The sequence below is a fragment of the Ursus americanus genome, chromosome 3, assembly GCF_024610735.1.
Source record: "Ursus americanus isolate L20-20 chromosome 3, mUrsAme1.1.p, whole genome shotgun sequence".
In the NCBI taxonomy this organism is placed as follows: Eukaryota; Metazoa; Chordata; class Mammalia; order Carnivora; family Ursidae; genus Ursus; species Ursus americanus.
Window position 1 is genome coordinate 7704498 of NC_142129.1, and position 20001 is coordinate 7724498.

At 44.5% G+C, this 20001-nt stretch overlaps 1 protein-coding gene across 2 annotated transcripts in view; it reads right to left on the reverse strand.

Moving 5' to 3' along the window:
• The window catches only part of CNTNAP2 (contactin associated protein 2), a 1871860-nt gene that overhangs the window by 21288 nt on the left and 1830571 nt on the right, over positions 1–20001 (reverse strand). For both annotated transcript variants that reach the window (XM_045792416.2, XM_087860735.1), the window contains one exon: positions 10507–10746. In XM_045792416.2, coding sequence (XP_045648372.2) covers positions 10507–10746 — 240 coding nt within the window. The remainder of the gene's footprint in view (positions 1–10506; positions 10747–20001) is intronic.

Consider the following 20001-nt stretch of genomic DNA (forward strand, 5'->3'; position numbering starts at 1 on the left):
TTATGGAAATGAATTTGAAAACCTAGATTAAAAGCACAGATGTCTGGAAAAATAGAACAGAAATGATTATAGATGACAAAGAAAATCTAATTAAACCAATTATCAGAAAAGAAATTGAGAGTTGTCAAAGAGCTATGCCCACCAAAAAACAAAACAATATAAAACAAAGCAAAACAAAACACAAAACCGGTAAGCTCCACTGGTTTTACAGGGAAAGTCTATGTATTTTTTTAAAGATTTATTTATTTTAGAGAGAGAGGGTGGGGGAGGGGGAGAGGGAGAGGGGGAGAGTCCCAAGCAATCACCACCCTAAGTGTGGAGCCCGAAAGGGGGCCGATCCCACAACCCTGATATCAGGACCTCAGCTGAAACCGAGATTCGGACGCTCAACCGACTGAGCTACCCCAGCGCCGCACGGGGTCAGACTATTAAATTCACAAGGTTCAGATGACGCTCGAAAGCTACTTATATGCTTGCCATGCACAGTGAGGTCCATGGGCCCACAGCATCAGCATCACCTGGGGGCTTGTTAGAAATGCAGAATCTCAAATCCCATTTCTGACCTACTGAATCTCATTCACGAATTTCCAGGTGATTCCAAGCTCCTTAAAGTTCGGATGACACTTGTTATTCCACTAGTTGGGAAGCAGTGGACAAATCCAGCGCGGTGGGACTGGGGATCCCAAGACTGAAGTCACGGTGCCCGCAGGGCTGAGTTCTTGTCTGGAGGCTCTAAAGAAACATTTGTTTCCAAGCTCAGGCTCGTTGGCAGAACTCCGCCTTTGCGGTTGTAGGACTGAGGTCCCGGTTTCCTTTCTGGCCAGTCTGAGACTGCTCTCCTAGAGGCCTCTTTACATTTCTGGCTGTGTGGCCCCTTTCTTTGAAGCTGGCATAAGTTTAAGACCCCAATCTTCACCCCACAAAAAAAGTAGATGGATGCTACAAACCTATCTCACCCAAGAATTATTAATGTAAAAAAAAACAAACAAACAAAAACCAAACCACTAAAAGTTTTAGTAAAATTACTTTAGTTATACCTTGAGAGATGCCTCTCCATGATTACATGTGGTTCACGCTAGGAATGAAAGCTTGGTTCACTATTTGGGGACCTAGTGCTACAATGCACCCCATTATTTTATCACGGAAGAGAAAGAACTGGTTCATGTCCAACAGATGTTGAAATGGCATTAGATATTATTTAACACCTAACCCTGATAAGACTTAGCAAAACAAGAGTCCTTAAGATATCGTACGTCTGCAGGAATCCCTAAGATGTATATATATATATATGACATGTTATATACTAGGTAGAAACCTAAGACAGCCCTTGGTGCGCACATACCTTGTCTCATTTATATTTAATCAAATATTTATATTTGATCAAATTATTGACCATTATATTTAATCAAATATTTATATTATATTCATCTGGGTGCTGCTATGAAGGATTCTGCTAATGTAATTAGGTGCCGAATTAGCTTACCTTAACATAAGGAGGATTTTTTTGGTTTTTGTTTTTAATCACTTTGCCAAAAAAGAGAAATAAGATTTCTCTCAGGAAATGTTTTAAAGTTATATTCATATGAATTTTGTATGGACGGGAAGACATGATGAATGGAAAGACATTCTCTTGCTGGACAGGGAAACATTAGTTGTACAGATGTCAATTATCCTGCAATTAACTTACACATAAAATTCGATCTCAATAAACTTTCTAGAGGGTCCCAATGAAATGACTGGAATTCTAACACCACATGGGAAAAGTAAGTGTGCAAGGATAGGGAAATTTTGAAAAAGAGAATAGAAGGGAAACCAGCTTTATGAGACACTAAATGCCATTATAAAAGCTGAATCATTATCACAGCTTGCTACTGTCTCACGAAGAGTCAGATCAATGTAATCGATCAGGGAGTCCAGAAGCAGGTTCAAATATTAAGGGCAACTGAGAATATGGTAAAGGTACAGGAGAGGATGGGAGCTCAATGAGAAAAAAGTGGGACTTCCACCTTCTTTTGTCCAAATAAATTTTAATTAGATTTAAAATGTAAATCTTAGAGGGGCACATGGGTGACTCAATTGGTTAACCCTCAACCTCTTGATTTCAGCTCAGGTCATGAGCTCGGGGTCGTGGGATCGAGCCCCACGTAGGGCTCCACGCTTAGGGCAGAGTCTGTCTGCTTGCCCCTCTCCCTCCCCCTCTGCTGCCCTTCTGTGTGCGCTGGGGCACACTCACGCACTCTGTCTCTCTAAATAAATAAATAAATAAATAAATAAATAAATAAATAAATAAATCTTTAAAAATTATGTAAATCTTACAAATAAGGTCATTAGAAAAAAAGATGTGAAATAATTTTAAAAATAATTTCTGAATGGAGAAGGCATGACATAAACCCCAAATGCCACAAAACACTTTATATTTCACCTGGTACATTTTAAAGTTTTTACCTGGAAAGAACCTCATACATTCAAAAACTAGAGATCAAACTGGGAAAACATGCAAACATGTAGTAAAATACGAATTTACCTAACATTGAAAGAATTCTTATAAGTCAAGTAAGTAGTCAATGACCAACAAACAAATAGGAAAGAATATAACTAAATCTTTGGTCAAAGAATGGAAACAGTCCGTGGAAAAATAAATATAAGTACTTGTTAACACATAGAAAGAGACTTAATCTCCCTCATGATTAATGAAATCTAAATTAAAACAATGAAGTTTCATTTTTTTCAAATAAGATCTAGCAAAATTCAAAAGAATGTTACGATGTACTGGGTTGGTGAGTGTGTGGGGAAAAGGGTTCATATCTTCCTGGACTGGAGGTACTGTATCTGTGGAGGGTGACGTAGAACAGCTACCAAAATTCAAAATGCATCCCTCAACCCAACAAAATCATGTGTAGAAAGCCATTCCTTATGGAAACAAAAGATGGGAACAGCGTCGATGACCATTTGATCACAAATCTGTAACTCCGATCTGCTACTTGACTTGGGCTTCTGTCATATGCTTGGCACTTTTACAGAAAAGGACAGTTTGGACCATTTGCAGGAAGAGTACACATTAGAAAAGAGGGTGATCATTGTTCCTGCACTTAAGTAAATGTGCATGTTTCGGTCACCGAAGGGAACAAAAAACACAACACATAATAAAAAGATTAGGTTTCAGAGATTGAATGCATTAATCATGCAATCTTAGCATAAGGATGAAAGCAGGGATCTGCTCAGAAATAATTAAGATGTAATTATAAGAGCTGGAACGATTATTTTAAGTGCTTGCAGGTGGTACAGAAAACCAACTACCAGCTTGTAATTAGGGAGGAAACCGAATAGATACATGGAGCTTTAAAATGTTCATTATATCCATGAAGATAGAAAAATATTTTATCTTCAGATGGTGGAAAGGAAATTGGAATATAGACAAGAAATCAAATAAAAAATCATGGCAGTAGAGGTAGGGGAGCCTTTAGAAATCAACTTGCTGTTTCCCATGGTGAAGGACCTCGGAGAGGGGCAGCCTCAGTCCTCCCGGCCAGGACCTGGGGGACTGTATTCTGGGATCTAACAGGAGTGGGGCAGTTACACTGAGCCATCCCAAGGACCACAGTCCATCTAATTCCCAGTTTATTTGGGAGAAGAACCACATTCCTAAGAGGGCTGGTTTTTCACCTGGTCTGCGAACCTGAGTGAATCCACTGGACAAGTCTGGGTTTGGATCTCCCAGATTCCTGACAACCCCTGACCTTTGGTCCGGGGGTGGGGTGGGGTGGAGAACTGTTTGCTTTAACTGTTTGTTTAACTGTTTAACTAGTTTGTGTTAACTGTTCTCCACTCTGCTCAATGCTTTAGGACCCTCCATGTCCTGCCTGCTTCCCTCCAGGGAGCTGTGAGAATTCTGGTCAGAAGCCTCCCAGGATCAGATGTGGGTTCGCTCTAGGGTGGGAGCCCAGCGGCTCCCGGGGAGAGCGGGTACTAGGAGTTTGGCTGCCAGCACCTACCAGAGGCCCGTTCCTCAGGGCCTCTCTGGGGTGCGATGCACCTGTTACATACCATGCACCTGTGCTGAGAATATAACCTGGATGGACTAGGAGTCGTGCGAGACAGTAACCAGTCATAATCTAACTAAAGGATCCCTTAGGGAATGAAATCTCATATCTTCAAGTGCCTTGTCTATGTTAATCTATATTTAAAAAATTTATTTGGAGGGGGGGAGAGGAGAGGGAGAGAGAATTCCAAGCAGACTTCCCACTGAGTGTGGAGCCCGAAGCGGGGCTCGATCTCACAACCCGGAGATCATGACCTGAGCTGAAACCAGAGTCAGACGCTTAAGCGACTGCGCCACCCAGGCGCCCCTCCATGTTAATATTTTTTAAAAGATCCGAGGATGTGGCCTTTGGTCTGATATATTTTGTACCAAATATCATGAACGTGATAAAACACGCCAGCACTTAATATGCACGCCTCATAAAACAGCTTGATGTACAGTTTGGAGTTGTTAGTGCAAAAATTTATGGCATCAGACTCCTGGATTTATTTTTTCTGGTGTTTGTTTTGTTTTTGTATTTTGCAGAATGTACATTGCCATCTGAAGTTGTCTTCCTGCTGGCAAATCCATGCCATTCTAAGGAGACAAGATTCTCTGAATTTGACAAAGAGAAAAAACAGAGCCCATAATCCTGAGAGGGAAATCACAGCAATTGTCTGGAGCTCTGCGATCCTTAAATAAACCGGAACTGAGGGCTGGGGTTTGCTTTTTCTACCTTGTAACTGCTGTTATAAAAATATTCTAACGACCATAACGATGTGCTTTAGAAATGGGCTGTACCTGTTTTCAAAGGGGGGAAAACTAGGTGGAAAAAAGATTGACTGGATATTTCTAATACTGCAGAATTGGTTAAAATCAAATCAACATGATTTATCATTTCCCCTCTAAAAAACACACTCTACCAGCCCCGAGCTAAGCCCTTGGGTTTGTGATGCTCCCGTCATAACTGTCCAGTGTTTTCCAAACTCCAATCATGTAGGGACCAGCTACACCTTTTTTGCCAAACCCATGAAAAACCCAATTTACTACTTATTTACTTATTTTCACTAAATTGACCTAATTTCTTATTTAAATAAATGCATTGATTACATTTTATATCCCTACTGAGGAATTCCATTGCCTGTCAAGCCTGTCCCTTTTTTTTAATTAAACAGTGAATAGCAAGGGCGGGAGAGGTGTTAAAAGACATGCCAGGAGCCAAAGGAGACTTTCTCTTATACAAGATTAGAAGGACTGAAAGAGAAGTGAACAGGAAATAACTTTATATTATGTAATGCCATGTCTATTTTCTTCCCATAATGATCTGGTGACCCCCGATCAAGGCCACCATGTTGCAGTGCTTCAGAAGCCATAGACTACAACGCAAATTAGTTACGCAGTGCACAGCCTGACCAACTGTAAATGTGCCTCATTTTGGAAACCAGTGACAGAGCCCAAAAGGCTTTATCGAGGTAAAGAGTAGCTTAGTTAGTAGGGTCATGGAAGAGGAAAAGATCTTATCACTCGAAGCCTGCATACCTTGGAATACAGTTTTTGTTTTTATCCTTTGGTATCATCTAAGGTAAAAGGAAGAAATGTAAGAGAGCAGAAAGAATACAAGATCTAAGAGTGGATGTCTCGAATTCTAATTTCCAGGTCTCTGCAAAACAAATGTCCTGGTGTGAGTATGAAGTGAGTAGCCCTAGTTCATCACTAAGATCCTTTTACTACTAAGGCCATAGGAATCCCTATTCTTCATAAATGCACTGTCTTTATTTTAAAGCTGCATTTCCCCCCCGATAACCTTTCAAATAAAGTTTGCAGCTCATTCAAAAACTGGAAAAAATAATTTGACGTTTTCGGCAAATGGAGGCTCCTTCCTGGGCGCAGCCACTTCTCTAAGGATCCCCTGAGAGCCGCCGAGTCCAGCCCCACGCTGTGGATTTCTTGTTTGTTTTCAGTCTGTTTCTCCAGTTGTAAGTAGGCAGATCGGTGCTCCTCAAGTTCAGATAAAACTTCTCTATCTTGGTGAGCTTCCTAACAAAATAAATGGCCAGAGGAGCCCAACCTTTTGTAAGCTTACTGCTACAGCCTCTTCATTTGTGATTTTACCACATAAAGGCTCCACTGTTTCTCTTAAACTGATTTTTTTTTTTTTTTGCATTATTTGGGTATTTAATTTTCTTGTCTTCTGGTAACTTGACTTCAAAGGACTTACCAAGGGGGCTGTTAGTAAGCTTCTCTCTTATGTGATGAGTGATCCTCAGCCTTGACCACACACTGGAATCATCTGGGGAGGGATGCCGCCTACGAACACCTGTTTCTCACCTCCAGAGGGTTTGCCTTAATGGGTCAGGAGTGCAGCCTGGATATCAGGATTCGTCAAAGCCGACTAGGTAAGTCAAAGGCGATCTGAGATCGAGAACCACTGCACTAGACTGGTGTTTCCAACTTCCATGTGTGCCTAAGTCACCTGCGGACCTTGCTAAGATGCGGGTGCTGATTTCGTGCATCTGGGCTAGGGGTCTGGGATTCTGCACTTGGAACAAGCTTCCGGGACCACACTTTCCAAGGCACCAGATGAATTCATCTACTTCCAACTGTCCTTTTTTCAAAGCAGGACTCGTTAGTGCTCGCCTTCATTCTTGTCCTGTCCTGGCCCTACACAGACTCAGGTAACATGTGACTTACAGGCAGCGATGGTATTTTTGTGTATATACTGTTGTTTTGTTTCTGAATGTCTGGTAGCAAAGATTCTTACTCTATTTCCACATGAAAGATTATCTGGAAAAAGCAAAAGGCTCCCAAAGAGTAGGGTGCACTTGCTGATGTGGGGGTCCACTTAGAACCCCAGGGTTGGTATGAAGATGATTTTTAAGCTTAGGATATTTGGGTTCAACAGATGTAGAAAGAAATCTTTATGGAACTTCCTTTAGCTGACTGAAAGTGGAACCTTCTGGGAAATGAGACAGCCGTTCTCTCTTCTGGGCGGCTGGGACTCCCAGGAAGGAGACAGAGACTAAGCGTGCTGTAAGTGCTCTCTCCAGGGACTTCCATGGCCTTGAAGGAGACGGAAAGACCATTCGTAGCTGCATGAACAAGCATTATCACACACTTTCTTGTCTCCTGTTTTTTTTTTCTTTTAGAAAACCACGTTCCCCCCAATAGAGGCCTTTTCTCCTCATTCCCTTTTCTTTACTATGTAAGGCATTTAAGCATCTAACCATTTATTGAGCTACTTCTCCTGTAAGCTCCTGTATGCATAGGAATACATTTTTTTTCTCCTGTTCATCTGTCTTTTATCAGCATTTTTTTTTGGGATGGGAGAGGGTAGAGGGACAGGGAGAGAGAATCCTAAGCAGGCTCCACACCCATCATGGAGCCTGACTTGGGGCTCAATTTCATGACCCTGAGATCATGACCTGAGCCAAAACCAGAGTCAGATGCTTAACCGACTGAGCCACCCAGGAGCCCTTGCCTTTTATCAGTTTAATTTGCAGGCCCCCGGAAACAGAACATGAGAATAGAGGGAAAGTTCTTCCTCCCTGACCTTATTAAGTAACCTTCCCTTATCTCTGTTCCCTGTCCAATCCTTCACCCACATTCTCTCTCATTTTCTTAAAAGAAAAAAAATCCAATCATGTTATCTAAATAAGCCTTCTGCTTTGTAGTTCATAAGCTGTTTCCTGTCCCTTTAATAAAGTTCATGAGACAGACCCACAATTCCTTTATAAGCATTCCCCCACATATGGAAATTGCTGGCAAGGAGGTCGATGCAGCAGCCGGTCAACACCGGATGAGGACTCTGTCCAATGCAAGTGGCAATTCTCTGCAAATGGACCTTATGTGACAGTACAACCATAATGTCTGGGGTGCAGATATTTGATTTAAACATTGAGGGGCGCCTGGGTGGTTCAGTTGGTTAAGCATTTTCCCTTCGGCTCAGGTCATGATCTCGGGGTCCTGGGATGGAGCCCTACTCAGCGGTGGGGGGGGGGGCGTGGTCTGCTTCTTCCTCTCCCTCTGCCCCTCCCCCTGCTCGTGCACGCATGCGCTCTCTTTCTCTCTCGCTCAAATACTCTTTAAAAAAAATAAACACTGAAAAATAACAGAAAAGTTCCCTACATACATTTTCACTATATCAATCATAAGAATGAAACCGTCCCGTGTAAAGCATGATTTTTTAAAAAAACCAATGAACTCAAACTGTCTAGCCCCTACAACTGTATCTCTCAGACCATAAAGCAAACACTTTGCTAATTAAGGCCCATTGAATGTAAGCTTGCATTGGCCCAGAGTAGTATCTAGAGGTTTCTGAAACTGGTTTCTTGGCAGCCGACTTAGACCACACACGCTCATGGCCTCACGCAGGGTGTACCTGGAACAGCCTAAGAACTTGGGCATTTCAAAGATCATGCCGTTGTCTTGGTCCACACGGGCATCCGGAGGAATTTATCTGAGAAATCTCTGTTCCTTTGTAGCCCTGACATATGTCTTTTCTCAGCTTACATTTTCACTCCTACTTTTCTACTTTCAGCATTAGGATGCTTTCCTTTGTTCAAGGCAGCCCATGAGGAAAAACCAGCCCGCTGTGTAATCCTAACAACACTCATGAAAGAGAATTCTTTATAAGCACCCTTGGCACACAGCACCCCTCATCATGTTATAGGACCCCATGTGTGAGGAACAAAGAGGATTGTTTAGTCTGTAAATTGGCTATTCTGACAATGGGGCAATTTTGGCTTCTTTCGAAGCTTTGTAAAGCTCTGCAGCACAGATCCTGGCAAAGCAATCCCAAGGACAAGGGCTGCATGAGAGCTGATAAACACGGCGTACGGGCTGGGATATGTGTAAGGCAACCGGACGCATGATGTTTACATGATGACCTGCTATGAGTTAGAAGTCAGGGTGGGGGAGAGTCTGGAACCTTGACTGGACAGTCAAGCATCATGGCAAATCGTGTCTCACATCATAATAACCACATTGTTACTATTATTGCTGCTAAACTTCTCAAACATTTGTTACATGTCTATAACCACACTGAGGGCCTTCAGGACATCGTCCTGCATAGGATTCTGGGAACTGGGTCTTCTTATCTTCATTTTTTAAAAAAGATTTTATTTATTTCAGGGAGAGAAGCAGAGAGAGACAGAGAGAGCATGAGCAGGGGGAGCGGGACCGGGAGTGGGAGATGGAGAAGCAGACTCCCTGCTAAGCAGGGAGCTGGATGTGGGGCTCGATCCCAGGACCCCAGGATCATGACCTGAGACAAAGGCAGACGCTTAACCGACTGAGCCACCCAGGCACCCCAGTGGCTTTATCTCCATTTTATTCACAAGGAAACGGAGGAACAAGGTCAAGAAACATGCCCATGTTTAACCTGCTGATGAGACCCTGACGGGGCTGGTGCCACACTGCCTGCACCGTCCTCTCCCATGTTCAGCTGTAGCAACATCACATGTTGCTCCGCAGATGCGTGGACCGTCAGATTTGGAGGTCACGCAGAGATCACACCTCACCCTTCACCTTAGGGGTGACAATGCAGAGGCTTGGAGAGGTCACCCAAGTGGCCCAAGGTCAGGCTGGGTAGAGCAAAGAGTAAGACTCTATGGCTCTCTGCCACTGGACGTCATGGGCATGCGGAATTTGCTCCCAATTCATTTTGTAGCCAAGAGCCGTAGCCTTTCATTGTAGGCCCGAGCTTCCCAGTTACATGTCTTATTGCCTGCAGGAGTGGGACTAAATCCCCTGAGTCCTATAAGCTTAAATGGACCTCTTAAAATCTGGAAGCCTATGGGATTATTCACATACATACCAGGGTCAGGAGATGGATCTCTGCATTGCTTTAGGCAAATCTTTCCTGGAGCACCTGGGTGGCTCAGCCGGTTAAATGTCTGCCTTTGGCTCAAGTCATGATCCCGGGATCCCGGGATCGAGCCCCGTGTGGGGGTTCCCTGTTCAGTGGGGGAGTCTGCTTCTCCATTTCCCTCTGCTTGTGCTCTCTCTCAATAAATAAATAAAATCTTTAAAAAAAAAAAAAAAGACTCTCTTCCTCTCCCTCTGCTTCTCTACCTCCTCTCAAATAAATAATTAAATCTTTAAAAAAAAAATCTTTCCTGATAGTGGACCTGGGACTGCGGGGCTGCAGTGAGAGTCATAAAGCCAACGGCGAACAAGTGACGAACAGGTCATCCCAAAGTCACATCACAGACATCAGTTTAGGCATCTCCTAATTTCGCTTCAATGAGGGAGAGTCAACAGTTTCCATGTCCCTTACCTTCCCCTTATTCACCTCTGGCTCTGAGCCAGGCTGCAGGCTGTAACTTTCGAGCACTTGGTGCGTGCTGAGCACTCCTGGGCTCACACGTTTCCTCGTGCCCTTAGTCCCCCGGCGGCCTTACCAGGCTTACCGGTTCTGTTACTAACCCCATTTTACAGATGACGAAACTGAGGTTTAAGGAAACAAAACCTGGCCAGCACTGCCTTACCTGAATCCAAGTGATCTAAGTGCCAGGGGTCCGTGGCAGACGACATGGGGGACAGGGTCAGTGGGGAGGCGCCGCAGTTGGACTCCACCAGCTCGCCCTGAATGTGCACGTGAGCCGAGGCGTTCGTCTGTCTCAAGGCCGCCTTGAGAGGCGCAATCTGGTTGAACTGGACTCTGGAGAGGCACCCAGTGAATCCCGGGGTGTTGTATTTGTGAATCTCTTGGTCGATCTTCCCCGTTTCTAAAAGATAAAGAAAGAGAAAATAAAAATCTTCTCCCACTCACTATATTCCAGCTGTAAAACCACCTCGTCTTTGAAAGTCTGCGTCCAAATCTTCCTCTAGGTTTCAGTTTAAGATGTTATATTCTTTTAGATGAAATATTAACGACTCGATAAGGTTTAGGGCTGGAGACTTTGCTGTAAAAGAACCTCTGTGTTACTAGAGAACGGGCAGGCTGAGGAGAATACGACTAGCACGCATAAAGACCTTCCCAATACCTGTGGTATTGTCAAAACCAACCACATTCACTGGCTCCTGACTGAGCTTTCTCCTTCTTTTTTCCCTCTGACACATATTGAACAAATCCCCTCCTGGTAAATTATGGTTCCGTTTTGTACCTCATTCTTACTTTCTTCTTCAGAATTCTTTAAAAAAAAAAGAAGAGAGAGAGTTCCCGTAGCCTATAACGGCACATTTTCTTTCACATCCAATCCCCGTGGAATTCTGAGGTTTACAGAAGCCCAGCTTGGACCTGATGGATGTTTTGGAAGTTAGGAAACTTTCCCAACTCAATCACAAATATACATACGCAGTTAAGAATCGCTACCTCCCCCCAGTCTGTGAGTTCGACATCTTCCTACACTAACATTCAAATCAGAGAGGAATCTGAATAGAGGCATTTCTTTTTTTTTTTAATATTTTATTTATTTATTCGACAGAGATAGAGACAGCCAGCGAGAGAGGGAACACAAGCAGGGGGAGTGGGAGAGGAAGAAGCAGGCTCATAGCGGAGGAGCCTGATGTGGGGCTCGATCCCAGAACGCCAGGATCACGCCCTGAGCCGAAGGCAGACGCTTAACCGCTGTGCCACCCAGGCGCCCCTGAATAGAGGCATTTCTAATGAACTGTTTCAATTACTGTAACTACATACTGTCTTACCAGTTAGCTCAGTAAAAGCCAGTGTCTTTTTGACCCTCTGTCCAGAGTTTTACAATCTATGCAGCAGAAATGAACGTTGAAGGAGCCCTAGACCATTCTTATGGGTGGTTTTCACAAGGCGGTTCCTGGACCAGCAGCATCAGCATCACCTGGGAACTTGTTAGGAATGCCGGGGAGGGGGAGGGGGCGGCAATCTGTGCTTCCACGAGCCCTCCAGGTGCTTCTGCGACCCGCTGAGGCTTGAGACCACGTGCGTGGGCCCTGGGCAGCGCTATCAGCCCAGGCGGTGCACAAATGGCCCTTCAGAGAACAGCAAGGTAGCTTGACGGGAGATCATGCTAACATGATGACTGTCTTTTCAAACCAAGGACAAGGGGGCGCCTGGGTGATTCAGTTAAGTGTCTGCCTTCAGCTCAGGTCATGATCCCAGGGTCCTGGGATTGAGACCTGCATCGGGGCTCAGTGGGGAGTCTGCTTCTCGCTCTCACTCAGCCTCTCCCCCCTCCCCCGGCTTGTGTGCTCTCTCTCTAATAAATAAATAAGATCTCAAAAAAAAAAATCAAAGAGAAGGATGTGAGATATTTACCTTTCCATTTGAACTGTGAAAAACACAGATTTTGGGAAACAGAAGGCCATCTACTTCTTTAAAAAATTGAACTTCAAGCAGGTGATGTTTCTTATTGGGGAATGAACCCAGGTGAAGTCGTCTTATAAAAATTCACTCCCCAATAAAGAAAGAAATCAGTAGGGGGCTTTTAGGCCTTGGGGGCAGAGGTGGGTATATTGATTAATCATCATATTAAAGAACCAGTTCAGGGACTAACCTGTACTAGTTCAATGTGAATTTTGAGAAACAGAAGAGATGGGCAGGGAATGGTAATGCTGGGGATTCTAATAGGGGCTTAGTCAGCCAAGTACATAGACATTTTAATTACTAATTCTCCAGTTTTCTCCTGCAGTAAATTTCAGTCTGTGACTGAGTTAGAGCATGTTCCAATTAGGATGGGGAGGCCGAATGCACCTGTGACTGAACAAAAAAATCCCACAGTCACAAGGTCTCCCTGATGACCAGGAAGAGGCTCTGGTCCCACTGACCCCTCACTGGCTGTTCTCTTTTTCCTCCTCACTTTCTCCTCAATAATTGCAGGATTACTGAATGAATGAATTCATTGATTCACTGAAGCAATGAATAAGAAGTCAATGATTCATTCTTTGTCTCTTGGTCTAATATCAGAATTCCTTGTTCTGGGTTCACCAACTTGCCCTCCATGCAAAGAGTTCATATATTTGGTTTCTATCCCCTCCTTCCGATGATCTGCCTTCCTTTGAGGCATCCTCAGACCAAGAGACTCAGGGTGACTCTTTGTTGCCAGGGTGGGAAGGGAGACCTCAGCTCCTTGCTTTCCCAAATTTCTATCTGGCTCACAGCTGTGGTTGAGGCACCAAAACAAGGGGCTGCTTGGTGGCGGGAAACTGGGAGCAACCTCAGCTCCACCTGCTGCTTCTCGTCCATAAATGGAGAATTCTTTCTAGCCTGTCCAGCCTTGGAGTAGGGCTCAGGAAGGCAGGCTTTTGGGGCTGGGAGCTACTGCTACCTGCTGGGACTTCAATTCAGTTCCGTTCAGTTCAATTCAATTCAATTCAATTCAATTCAATTCAATTCAATTCATTGCATGTATTCACCGCCTGGTAGCGGGAAGACGGAGAGCAATACAGAAATTTACCCTAAGTAGCTCGCAACCTAGCTGGGGAACCAAGCTTGCGAATAACCAAGTACTACAACTGAACAAATGTTGTACAATGACAAGAGTTAACATTGACGGAACCTTTAAAACTAGATGCTTTATACAAATTAGACATTTAATACCCAGAACAACCCTATGGAAAAGGGAGTGTTACTATCCCTATGGAATGTACGGGGAAACTGAGGATGACGCTTTAGCCCCCTTGGCCAGTGACGCAGGGCAGGCTAGTGCCAGAGCCTCTGCAGCACTGTGATTTTCTGAGCTGAGAGACAAACGATGTATTTGGCAAAATGATCAAAGTCTATGGTAAACCTGGGAAGCAAGTTTGCCTGGGGTTCTGGAGAGCACGTTAGGAGAGGTAATGCTAGAACTTGTTTTGTTTTGTGGGAAGAACACTTTTAACATAAAATCTACCCTCCTAACACATTTTTAAGTATGCGGGACGATATTGCTAACTCCAGGCACTGTGCTGTGTAGCAGATCTCTAATGCTCGACTTGCAGAAGTGAAAACAATGTGTCCTTTGACCAACACCCGGCACCCCTGGCAGCCACCATTCTACTCTCTGCTTCTGTGAGTTGGACTAGTTTCGATTCCTGATGTAAGTGGGACCATGGAGTTTGTTCTTCTGCATCTGGCTTATTTCACTTAGCATAATGTCCTCCAAGTTCTTCCAGGTTGTAGCAAATGGCAGGATTCCCTTCTTTTGAAGGCTGAATAATATTCCATTGTGTGTATGGACGTTTAACTTGTTTTCAGGTTTTTGCGATCATAAATCATGCCGCAATGAACATGGAGTGCAGATTGCTCTTTGAGATCCTGATTTCAGTTCTTTTGGGTATACATGCCTGGAAGTGAGACTATATCACACGGTAGTTCTAATTTTAATTTTGGGGGGGCGGGGGGAACTTCCACACCATTTTCCATAGTGGCTGCACCCTTCTCCATTCCCACCAATTTCTCCACATCTTCACCAACCCTTATGTCGTGTAGAACTAGGTTTTGAAAATAAAAGGGACGAGAACTCCAGGTTGAGTTATGAGGTCAGTGACGTTCTGGGACTGGTGGGAGTCTGATGGGGTCAGAGCTCAAGGCCAAATTAGGAAGAGCCTTGAATGCCACACTAAGATGTTTGTATTTAAGGTGGAAACTCAAAGATGCTGAAGCTGCAGAGGACTGTGATGGGAACCGTGTTAGACTATTCTATCGGCAGCATAGCACCTACTCTGTGCAAGTGGTCACATGAGCCCCCCAGGCCCTGCCAACTCCCTGGGCTCAGACAGGCACATGGCTTTCTGCCCTTCACATATGGCAAGCTTCCCTATCACACACAGAAAATGAACAGTTTCAAAGCCATGCCTATCTAAGGGTTCCCAGTTTAACGTGGGGTCCCCGTTTCTAAAAGAGATGTCCTCTTCTGAATGTCTCCCTCTGAGATGACAGATGCAAGGCAGATGGCCAGAGGTGGGCCCCAGGAAGGGGGTTCATATGGTGAACCAAGGACACCCCTCCCCCACCATGGTGGGAAGGAGCAGGGGCCCTCAGGCTCAGACTCACGGGGGCTGTGAGCACAGGTAGAAATGTCAGCTGGGTGGGCAGAGGCTGGGGACTGGGCTGTAAGCACCAGCCCTGGGGGTGAACTTCTGGTGCTTTTCCCTCTCTTAAGGGTGCCTGCACTCTGCTCATTCTCTTCTTTAGCTTTTCCCCTTTCTGTGTTTGCTGTTGGGGAAAATCCCCAGTGTTTCAACTGTTGTTCTTTTCTTGAAAGGTGACTGGGTCACAGAACCAAGAGTTCTGACGAGCAGGGGAGCAGAACCAACATTTCCATATCCAGACGGTGCTCCAAATCTAGTTGATGTTGGCTGAGACTCATTCCCCTGGTGAGGTGAAGACTGCAATGGGTGCTCTTGATTCTTGAGGTCCAGATGGTTCCACCTCTGGGCCATGGGATAACAGCATGAAGAGCTTCTGTACGGGTGAGCTACTCTGTTGAGTACACACAGTATGTCCTGAAGCCTCCCGACCATCCTCAGAGAGGGACAGGATTATCCCCACTTCACAGATGAGAAAACTGAGGCATAGAGAAGTTAGGCTTTGCTAATGAACGAACACTTATGTTTCATGGAAAAAAGCATAGAAGTCAAATGTTTTATTCTCAATTTCTCTCTCAAAAAATAGACTATATTATGTTGCCTTTCTAGTCCGGGACTCTATAGCAATGTCATAGTGAGGTTAAAACAATTTTTTTAATGGCTACTAGAGACTGCTTTTTTTTTTTTTTTTTAAAGACTTTATTTATTTATTTGAGAGAGAGAGAGAGCACAAGCGGAGGGGAGGGGCAGAGGCAGAGGGAGAAGCGGACGCCCCGCTTAGCAGGGAGCCCGATGAGGGGCTCAATCCCAGGACCTGGAGATTGTAACCTGAGCTGAAGGCAGACGCTTAACCATCTGGCCACCCAGGCTCCCCTAGAGACTGTTTTAAGACCATGTTTCATTAGTGACTTAGCCAGTAATAAACTTTTTAAAAATGCCATGAACTGACGTCAAAGCTTTGCCAGCATCAGTTAAAGCACGGGCAAGTTCTGTCAGTGCTTGTCTGGAATACCAATCTGTCCCTAGGGACAACTAACACATGATAGTAGGCTACCGCTTTAGTGTCTTCGAGCTCATTACAGGTAAATTATGTTAATCTGTAAAATTAATTGAATGGCTTTTGCACTGAAATCAAATATTACAGCACAATTCACTGTAAGAGACTACTTCTGCATGGAGACGTCTTGGCCAAGGTGTCATGTGGGGGAGACCTGCTCTGAAGAATGCCAATTTTAGAAATGCAGTACAATCACTTCTGAAATTAGATTCTGAAGTTGTCCTTAGTACTTTAATACCTCACCTGCATAATGGTGTGGGTTATAGCAAATAGCCCACTTAAAATATGACACAATTCCAGGTGAAATTTTACAATGAAGTGTGCACAATGATACTTTCAAGGAGGCAGCGATCACATTTGCAATGCGTGAGCAGGATTTTGGCTGCTGAATACCAAGGGCCAGGTGGGAGTGATATGAGAAGGGAGAGGAGAAGGAGCACCCACACAAGCCACCCCCGGCCCCCTGACCACAGATCTATGCTGGGGCCCCATGCACACGCATGAGCACCGCCTCAGCGGCTCGAATCCAGATGCTGACACCTCAACAGAGATTTCTCATTTACCTTACAGACCACTGAAACTCATCTGCATATTCTTCTTGTGTACCCCATGGGATCTATCCATCCGCTGATTTTTTGTTTTATACGTCTTAGAAATTCCTATCCATATTTTTTTTTGGGGGGGGGGATGTGATATGAAATGTCCCTGTTAACTCAATTATTTACTTTCTGTGAAAGAGAGCCAAAAGATCTTAGGAGGTCAGTGGGACCCAAATTAAAACTTTTGACAAGGCTCTCTTGTGTGCCCGTCACCGTGTTAGGGGCTGGGGAGTCACCTTTTAAGAATCTGTGGGATGGATGGAGAGGGCAGAGCCGGGCTCCGGCCCCCAAGCTCACCTGTGCTCTGCAGAGACTCCGGTGCCCCTGGCCCCATCATGGAGGGGTAGCTGTCCCCTCCACTCCCTCCCTCTGCTCCTGGGGGAATAGTCCTATTGGTGGCACTGGGGGTGGCCTAGGTCATTCTCAGACTGGACATTAAATAACATGTGATCACAGGGAGAGGAAGTTCTTTCCTTCTTGTTCTCTTTTAATCCTTCACAAAGAAGGTGTCAGGTTGGCCCAGTCTGGGACTGGACTCTCTTGCTCACCCCTCCGACACTTGCCAGTTTTGCTTTTTAACAGCCGACCTCAGACCTGAACGCTCCAGCCGACAGCAGCACTCAATTTCCCAATATTTCCATGGCACGTGTTTTTACCACTCCTGTATGGCTACAGCAAGTGATACTGGTATTTGGTTTTACGGTTGTATTGCAAGATTTCCTTATAACATGCTCTCCTTTGAACATAAATTTATTTAAGGGAAAATGGTAAGTCCATTTCAAGAACAATGTTAAGTAGGGGCGCCTGGGTGGCTCAGTGGCTTTATATGTGGCTCAGGTGGTTAAGCGTCTGCCTTCAGCTCAGGTCATGATCTGGGGTCTTGGGATTGAGCCGCATGTTGGGCTCCCTGCTCAGCGGGGAGCCTGCTTCTCCCTCTCCCACTCCCCCTGCTTGTGAGCGCATTTTTTTCCTCTCTCTCTTTCTCTCATTTCCCCAGAAATGGGAAAAAATGTAAACAAAAAAGGCAAAAAAATGATGCCGTTGGCTCTCCAATTACTGTTCTTTGGGGAATACAGCTATGAGAAACTTGGTGCTCCTCCGTACCCCTTAATTTTGGGCCTTAGGCACCTCTGTTCCACTCACGTGGCATTCTATTCTCCTCCTCTGTTCGTGCTTAGTTCCTGTGTTTATCCACACTTTCGAACATCAGAGGTCCCCAGTTCTTCAAAAAGAGAGCCTAAGTGGCTTCCTCCCAGGTTCTGCTCTGGGCTCTACCGACCTGGCCCAGCTGTGCTCCTTCCCTGTCCAGACGGGCCAGAAGCCTGAATCTGTGCCTCCACTACATTTACCCTTTCCTTGAGAGCAGGGCTGAATGTACTTATCTTCGTGTTCCTCCAAATGTCTCAAATAGCCTCTTGCACGAAGGCATCCGCCAGTGACCGCGTGCGCGATAGAACTGTGGCTCTGTGTTAGACAGTCTCTCGTCCACGCTTGGGTTGTGTGGGATGGGAACCAACGCCACAGAGACTGAGGTACAGCCAAGTTCACGGTGGGCCAAAGTTCATCAGCTGCAGTAGGTGTGGAATGTGGCTTTGAGAGGAGGGGAAAGTAGTAGATCTAGGTCCAACACAGTTTTATATTTTTATATACATTTTATATTTATATTTACATATATATTTTATAAATATTTATTTATAAAGGTCTTTATATATGAACAGACTTTATATTTATATATGTATTTATTTTTAGAAGTACTGTTACCTGGAAATCCATCTCTCTAAAAACACACTCATCTTTGAAAATATAGTCTTGCTCTCACCTCGACAGTCACCTATTTAATACTGAACAGCCATTACTATATAAACCCTCCATCAGCCTCAAGAGTGAAGTAGCGGTTATATGGGACCTAATGGAATAAATAGGAAGTGGATTTGAAACCACTGCCCGCGTGAAGCTTTAAATAATTCTTGGACTATCAGACTGGAATGAGACTGGTGAGTAGTCCAAACGATACACGCTGGGAAACATGACCAAGGTGCGGCTGGGCTCTCAGCCGCCCTGAATGGCGACTCTCAAGATTAGGGCTGAGCATCTGGGTCTCCACTGACAGAGCAGCTGGACGCAGGTTAATTACATGAGGTACAATTTTCCCATTTGGTTATAGTTGTATGGATGGGAGCCTGTGTGGGTCACTGGGATAGATAAATGGGAAATGACTGTGAGCAAAAGAAATTCAAAAAAGAGGGGAAAAGGCAACAAAAAAGCCAAGAGCATTCAGCTAAAAAAGCAACATCCACCCACATAAACCCCATTCTTCCATTTTAACATGATCGCATGATTAACATTAGGCAGGGCCCTGAAATGTAGACATCCAGGTTCAGCATCAGCTGTCTGCTCTCACGGGCTAAATTTCTGGGTCAGTGATGTCTTCCTGACCAGCTGCCTTTCAAAAGGTGCACAGCTAGACCTAAATCCATACACATAACTGATGTACAGAATTACGTACTATGACATTTTATTAATCCCTGCAAGAAAGACACTAATGAAATTTCATTGTATTTGCTTTATGCTTTTCTCTCTTCCAGAGGAAGGCGGGACTAAAATATGCAGGTGTAATTTAAATAGCTCTTGACCTGTAACAAATGCTAACTCAGTTACAAAGAGGCAATCTGCTGGGAGAAGCAGAATCTTCTCCTCCTATGCTGCAAATCTTTTTCTAAGGATTAATAAAACAAGACTGGATTTTCCCCCCAGAAATAACAAAAAGAAATGTCTTAAACGTGAAGATGCTAGCCTACACTATTTTGCAAAATGATGAAGTATTACATTTTTATTTGTATAAACTTATTACAGTCCCTGAACTTTCGGGAAATGTATATATAGGTTGGACTTGTCATTCCCTATGTTAAAATCTAGTCTGAGAACTACAGACTTGCTGGGTAATATAACCCAGTGTGATTACAATACAAAGGGAAGATAGGATCCCTGAGCTGTTTCCAAAACACCCGACATTTGGCATCATACAGAACACACACCTGAAAGATAAATTTTCCACTTTCTCCCAAATGTTTCAAGTTGTCAGACGTGAGATAGAAACCCTGGTGCCCCCTTCCTGCAGCCTGGGGTGCCCTGCTGCACAGCATGATTTTTCAGGGCTAAGAATAACAGGCTTTGCTGAAAGTAACAAGACCTTTCAGAAAACTGGATGTACCCGTCAGTCAAACCACAGAGTTGGGTGCTGCTGTGATTGACTGCATCAGAAAGGCAGGTCTGATGTTACCTCTCACAATCTTAGTAAATATAAGCTACGTGTCCTAGCTATTTGCTATTGGAGAACAGAACAC